The 8,001-nt window shown below is 40.8% G+C and overlaps 1 protein-coding gene across 1 annotated transcript; it reads left to right on the top strand.

The window, feature by feature from the left end:
* Window positions 1-898: 898 nt before the first annotated feature.
* On the top strand, window positions 899-1,507 carry LOC147421137 (uncharacterized). Its single transcript, XM_086504185.1, has one exon. It carries the CDS (start codon window positions 899-901, stop codon window positions 1,505-1,507), a length of 609 nt encoding a protein of 202 aa, XP_086360311.1.
* The last annotated feature ends 6,494 nt before the right edge of the window (window positions 1,508-8,001 follow it).

The following is an 8,001-nucleotide window of genomic DNA, read 5'->3' as shown; positions in this document are numbered from 1 at the left end:
TCGCAGAAAATGGGATGTAAGTGATAAATTTCTAATCCCATATCATTTATCTTTTGCATTAGAAACATAGGACACCATGCAAGTTTGATAGTCAATTATTTATTTCTTTAATTTCTTTGTGTAGGCGTTTTTAAGAATGGCTAGAATATGTGTTGGACCATCCTTTATTACAAAACAAGCTCACATGGTGACTTATTCTGATGCCATATTTAATGAATGGCTAGATATTATAATAGAATTGGAAAAAGAGAATAAGAAACCAAGTGCCGCAGTATTTAGGTATCTAGCTGGTTTGGATGAAGAAGAGGTTAAGAAGCTACAAGCATAAATAAGAGATGGCACAATTGTGTTATCAAAGGGCATAAAGGACACAGACATCATGGACATGCTTGAAAGAATCAAACAACTCAAGCAAGATTGTATCATTCAAGATGCCTTGATTGAGGAGTTTAACTCTCTCAATGAAGATGCAAAGTGAAATACTTGGGAGGATCTTGTCTTGATGTATAACATCAATGATGTTGTGTATATGAAGTTTCTTGAGCTTTGTGATATATGGATCAAGACACAATTAAAGCAAGGAATCAAGAATATTGACTTTCCAGAGAGTGCAAGAAAGTATGTTGAGTGGACAATCAATCTACACAAGGAGCAAGTAAAAGCAACAGATTTTCCTTGGAGGATTTATGTGGTAAACCTTCATATTGAAGGTTCTTCATACTTGGAGCGTCACCTTTGCAACCCAATGCCCATAGGACTTTGTGTATTGGATAGATCAGAGGCCTTTAAGAGCAACACACATTGGCCAGAGGATCGATACAAAGATCTCTTGAATGGGATGATGTCCACCAGTGGAGGTTCAGAAGAAGCACACTATGTGCTTCTTGCTTTCTTAAACATGACAGATTTTGTGCAATTGCAAAACGCTTTGAATAATATGAAGGACATGATGCGACAACAGAGTGTTGGAGTTCTACATCATGAAAGAGAAGCGTTTTATGCTGGGTCCATACAATTCTTCTCTGTTGTGGTCCTTTTTGGAAAAAGTGATGCATCTAGTGGACTCCCAACAACTCTTGCTCCAGGAGAATCTACCACCATACTTGATGCAGGGTTACTTGGTATCAATTTTCAAACTATGCAGCATCTATTGGACAATGAGTTCTTGAGATTTAAGAAGAAAATTCTTGTGAAGCAATTTACCAAGAAGTATTTCACAGAAGGATCCAAGCTAGTGGAATTATTCAGTGATGGCTACATAACAGAGATTGGTCTTGAAGAGAAGAAAGAAGTTGTAGCCATAGTGGAAAACATTGAGGATCAGAAGAATCTAGAATCACGAATTCTAGAAATTTTGACATTGCATGATGACATCAAGCAATGGGCAGGACTTCAAGTCAATCAAGTAGAGCACCCAGTTGAGCACGAAAGCCACATGGTCGAAAAGATGAGTGAAAGAAACTTTTCCGTCAAAGATTTTTTATCACTTGAAGCAAGTATGTATTAACTTGGAAACCATCACATCCATTTCATTGTTTCTTTTGTAGTTTGAACTTGCTATATCTATTATAAAGATGACGTGAAAGCTTCAAATATTTTCAATGTATCCTTTTGATTCAATTTAGTTTTTTTCATTCCTTTAAAAATCTTATGTCTATATTTAGGTTGACTGAAAAAGAAAAATAAAAAATTCTCTTTTTGAACAAATTGATGTTCTATTTATTATATGTCAAAGTATTTGAGTGATGGTTCCATTGTGCCATGATCAACTTTATATTGGTCACTTGTAATGAACCTCCAATGGGCAAGTGGTCAATTTAGGTGCACATACAGACACATAATAACATATGACCCTCACCTGACCTAGAATGGACAAGTGGCCAATCTAGGCAGCACACATTCAAATGTAACAACATATGATCATTACCTATCCTAGAATTGACATGTGGTCAATCTAGGTAACACATGTGACTAATAAAGAACATTGTTATATATGTGTGTCTTTTGTAAAAAAGAACACATTCACATATCACCATCACTTGACCTAGAATGGACAAGTGGCCAATCAGAAGAGCACATATGCAGAACAAAGTACATTCCACCATCACCTAACTTTGAATGAACAAATGGATAAGATACACAATATAAATGAATATAAAAGAGCATACAAGCATGATTTTCTTAGGAAAGAGAGATGGGAAATATATAAAAAATGAACCTAGAATGGACATATGGTCAATCTAGGGGCACAAATACACATGTAACAACATATGACCATCACCTAACCTAGAATGCATAGGTGGCCAATCTAAACAACACATGTGACTATTGAAGAACATAATTACACATGTCTTTCATAGAAAAGGACACATTCACATATGACATCATCTGACCTAGAATGGACAAGTGACTACTCTTTACTAATCTAGACAACCACATGTTATAAAAATTGAAAAGATGGCCAATCTTGAGAAAAGCACATGTGTTTTGATGTCTTGATTTCCACAGTACTAGCATTATCAAGAATGGATAGATGGCCAATCTACAAAAAAAAACATGTTTCTTTACTAAGAATGGTCAAATGGCCATTCTAGAGTGTAATGCTTTTTTTAGTAAAAAGAGATGGACAATCTAGCAAGAACTAAGCTAGAATGGACATGTGGTCAATCTAGAGAGCATGTATGCATAGGAATCACCATATTAGAATCACCTAACCTAGAATGGATATGTGGCCAATCTAGATAGCACATGTAACAGTAAAACAACACAAACTAAGAAAGAACAATTACATGTGGTTTAGAAACTGAACATGTGCTCGAAGATGTTGGTTCTAGCAAGAAATCATAGTATCCTTCTAATCTAGTATGGATACACATGTTTTTTCTGAAAATGGGCACACTCATATATGACCATCATCCAACCTAGATCCAAGTGAACCATATTGAATAAAGTGCTCTATAGAGTGCGCCCTATTTTAAGGGGACTCAAAGCTTTGATGAACTAAATTATTTGTAGAAAAGTTATCTTCTTACTATAGCATGTTTTGAATTTGTTTATATATGACCATCACATGACCTAGAATGGACACATGGCCAATCTAGGAATCACATATGCACATAATAACAACATAAGACCATCACTTGACTTGGAAGGGACAAGTGGCCAATCTAGGAAACAATATGCACGTTGTGAGCGGGATGACAACACACACAGCGCCTCTATAATGACCCGACACACACTCTTGGGAAGATACACACACACACACACTATGGGGCACCACTCGGCTTACACAACACACCTGGCCGAGACAGGGAACACACCTCTGGAGTGAGAGGAGAGAGACTATCCACTTGCCCACTCCACACAGAGACACACACACACACACACACAAAAACTCAGCTCAAAAGAGGAGAACTTCTGATGTTTAGATACAATTGAGCTTGGGCCAACACCAATGGGGCCAATAGCTCACACAATATGGGTAAAATAAGCCAGATACAATCACAAACTAGAGCAGAAACTTCGCTCATAGGAGAAACTTACACAGAAAAACAGCAAGAAAAGAGTGAGGAATTTGGCAAAATGGACAGCGCCATCGCGTCCGGAATGGCCCAAAACCCCAGTCTACAATGTCAAAGTGCTCAAATCCGACCTCGGATGAGCAGTTTACGGCCAAAACAAGCTCCAAAATGAGCAAAAACACACCTGCGGTTGTTCCTCCTCTCTTCTCCACGTTTTTTTCTGGTCTTCTCTCTGTTTTTTCAGTTCCCACACTTAGCTTTATTACTTGGGCACCCTTGGCCTTTTAGATGACCTCAAACGGACCCCGAACAGGCCAAAAATTGACCTCGCAGTGCATAGTTGTCACCTTTTTGCATCATTCGCACACCTGGCACTCAACTTTTTTCCAATAATGCATCTCGTCACCACGTGAAGTGGCCCCAAAAAGTGGTCCTAATGATGACCTTTCTGCATAACTCTCACCAGAAAACACCCACGTTGTGTCCGTCCTCATCCGCGTGCAAATATTGACCTCGTTCGCCCTCCTGACGCCACTAGATGCCATCTGACGCACCTGCTGACCTCACGTCGTCGGCCCGCGGATAGCTTCCTCGAGAAGTTTTACGCGCTACCAACTCCTCCTTATTGTAGAAAAAACACAGTGGTACTAGTAATAGTGAAAATCGATGCACTATGTACACCCTATCCTACCTGTACACATGTGGGCCCCACATAACCACCTGGCTAAGGAAAATGGGCAATCCTTTATTCGATGCACCATGCATGTGTATGTACATATGCGCAATCCCTTGCTCAAAAAAACTCCTGATATAATTTGCCCATCCCCTAGCCTGCTAGATCATTCATGATCAGCAGCAGCAAAGAGAGATATGAGACTCGCCGCATCACAGGTCTCCTCATCCTTCACCAACATTGCTTGCTCCACAGATAGCTCATCTTGCTCCACCATCATCAATCTAGCATGATAAAATTTAAGACGCAATCCATTTACCCTTGACTTATGTAGAACACCATCCAGGTTAGCCAGCTGATATGTGCCATTTGGAAAACACTCCACTACCTTGAAAGGGCCTTCCCACTTAATTTGAAACTTCTTTTGGAAGGTGTTGTCCAACTTACTATTGTAGCGCAAAACCAAGTCATGTTTCTTGATACCCTTACTTTTAACCTTTTCATTTATCTTTGCCAAAGCCTTATCCTGCATCTGCCCATAATGCTCCAATGCACTCATCCTATCCAACTGGACCTCTTGTAACTGCAAGAGCCTCTCTTTGAATGCATCACTAGGCGGCCCAAGCAACTTCTCTAACATCTTGACCGCAGAAAACTCTACCTCCACAGGCAATAGTGCTTCCTTTCCATACACCAAATGAAATGGAGTAAACCCTGTACCTGTCTTCACCGAAGTACGGTAAGCCCATAATGCACTAGGCAATTCCAAATCCCAATTCTTTCCTTGGTGCTCTGTCACTTTAGAAAGAATTTGTACCAACTCACCATTGAATCTTTCATTTAAGCCATTACACTGCGGGTAATAAGGAGTGGTATGCTGGTGCCTAATCTTCATCTTTGTGCATAAGAAGTCTAGCAGTTTAGCTCTAAATCCTGGCCCCTTATCTGAAAGTAGCTCTAATGGCACCCCAAACTTGCAACATATTTCATCATACACAAATTTTGCCACATCCTTTGCAGTGATCTATTTTACTGATATAGCCTCTGCCCATCTAGAGAGATAGTCCACTGCCGTCAAGATATAGCTTTTGCCCCTGCTTGTGATAGGTAACGGGCCTATTGCATCAATCCCCCACTTTTCAAACACATCAAACGCCATAATGGTTTTTCGTATCTCTGGCTTCAACACTCTCTTCCCAAATGCTTGACATCTATTGCAAGACCTACACCAATGGTGAAGATCCTTGTGCAAACTAGGCCATACATACCCCTCTTGCAAAATCTTATGCAAGGTGATCTTTAGAGCAAAATGGCCACCACATGCGCCTTCATGATTCTCTTCCAACACTCTGTAAAGCTCCTCCCGCCAAGGTACACGTCTCAACACGAGATCAGCCCCTTTCATGTATAAGACATCACCAATCAATTTGTACCTGTATGCTCTAGGCACAAAGCCATACTTCTTAGACTTCTGAATCTCCTTTGGATTGATTCCTGTTAGCAAAAACTCCTCTTCTTGAGCCAAACTTTCCCGGCCATGATAAAGAGGTAAATTGGTCCTGAACACGAATAGCTCCCCAATCATGCCTTGAGCTGCTTCATGTGCCTCTCCATTTAGAGCACGTTCAATGTGTCTCATGATCCATGCTTCGAACTTTTTTAACAGGCCTTTAATTCTGAAGCACATTTCCTTCAATGAGGTGTTCTTGCTCTTCCACACACCCAGCACTTGCTTCACCACTAACAAGGCATCACCTTTCATGCTCAACCTTCGAACCCCATGCTTCAAACAAATGTGTAATCCGGCTTCCAATGTAGCATATTCAGCCTCATTGTTACTATGCGCATCCAATTTGAACCCTCTCTTGCATACTAGCTTCCCCTCTGGATCATAAAGTGCTATACCCCCTGAAGCTGCATCGTGGCTCTTTCTGTATGAACCATCAAAGAACAACACATGTGCATTGCTGATCTGTGGCACTTCTTCAACTACCTTTCTCACCACCTCTTCCTTAACAATAAGGGGATTCTCCTTGTAGGTCAACAAATCAGCTAGGGTAGCCCTTGTACTATCTTCCACTAGAAAAGAGAACTCAAACTCTTGCAGCTCAATTACCCATTTCTTCACCACATTTGACATGTTAATACCATTAATTAACTGTGGCAAAAAGGCATAACTCGTCAAGAAAACAAAAGGCCATGGTAGCAAGTAATGACGAAATCGTCGACAAGCAAATATTACACTGGCCATCACTAGCTCTACTTCCGATAACTTTCTCTCCGCTACCAACTTCACTCGGCTTGCACAATACACTGGCCTCATATAATGGCTGCCCTTCCCCTTTTGCAATAGCATGGCTCCAATGGCATCATCCCCTACTGATGGATTTACATAAAAAACTTTCTCCCAATCAGGAGTCTGCATGGCTGACAACCCCCCTAACACCTCTTTCACCTCTTGAAACACTTCTTCACACTTGTCATCCCATTGCAATGGATCATGCTTTGCCACTTGCTGTAATGGATAAAGAAGCTGCGAATACAATGGAATAAACCGTGCCATGTACTTCACTTTGTGTATAAAGGTTGCCAATTGCTTCGTACTCATAGGTGATGGAAGAAGAATAATAGACTTCACCTTATCTGGATCAGCCTCAATGCCATTTTCTGACACCATATGGCCCAATAACTTCACCCTTGGCTGTGCTAGATGACATTTCTTTGGATTTAGTTGTCCTCCACATTCATCATATCGAGCCAATACCATCTGCAGCTTCTCATGGTGATCAGCCCTACTGCTATAGACACAGAAGTCATCCATAAAAGCTTTAACACAACTACCAATGAATGGTTCCAACACCCAATTTGCTCTCTCTTGATAGAAGGAAGGTCCATTTGACAACCCAAATGGCAATACTGTGTAGCAATAGCAGCCCCATGGCGTAATAAAAGTTGTCTTTGTGCAGTCTTTAAGAGCAATCTTCAATTGAAAATAGCCTGAAAAACCATCACACACACTGTACCTCTCATAACCTGCCACTGAATCCAAGATCTGATCAATGAATGGAAGAGGATATGGGTTCTTCTTAGTGGCTGCGTTTAAGGGTTTAAAATCTACACAAATTCTCCACTTCCCATCCTTCTTTGGACTGACTACAACTGGACTCACCCATTATGTGGTCTCCACTGGAACTATGAACCCTGCCTTCAATAACTTGTCCACCTCTACCCGCAAGGCTTCCATTTGCTCTTGACCCATCCTTCTTAGCCTTTGCCGCACTGGCTTAGCACCTTCTTTCAGCTCTATATGCATCTCTTCACCCTTGAACCCTCTGATCTCTTCATATGAAGTAATGAACAAATCAGGAAAACTAGCCAGCATATGCAAATATATATCCTTCTCCATAGCTGAGAGGTCTCCACTAATCATTTGCGTCATTAATTCCTGCTTCTTTGACAACTCAACTTTGGTTTGCATCAGCCCTTCAATCACTTCATAAGGCCCTTCACTTTCATCTTCAGCTTCCTTCGCAAATGCGACTAAACCACACTCCTGGATTTCTTTATCCATCAAAAGAAATGCAACATCAGTATTCTCATCACTACTGGTAGTGCTATCGCTGTTCTCATCTGTCACCGTGGAAGAGTCTTCATCACTAGACTCATCCTCATCTTCATAAATCTCCTCTAATCGTTTCCTTGTGTCCATATTATAAAGCTTCTTGGTACCTGTCTTTCCATAGAGGCTAATCGTACCATGTCGCCAATCTTGAACAGCTGCCACTGCACGTAACCATGGTCTGCCCA

Source organism: Adiantum capillus-veneris, chromosome 28, assembly GCF_014529385.1.
Source record: "Adiantum capillus-veneris isolate H3 chromosome 28, ASM1452938v2, whole genome shotgun sequence".
In the NCBI taxonomy this organism is placed as follows: Eukaryota; Viridiplantae; Streptophyta; class Polypodiopsida; order Polypodiales; family Pteridaceae; genus Adiantum; species Adiantum capillus-veneris.
Note: the sequence above shows the minus strand (reverse complement) of the source record. Positions and strands in the feature narration are given on the sequence as shown.

Excerpts from the sequence above, each read along its gene's own strand:
- LOC147421137 (XM_086504185.1), top strand. The coding sequence starts at position 899 with ATGACAGATTTTGTGCAATTGCAAAACGCTTTGAATAATATGAAGGAC.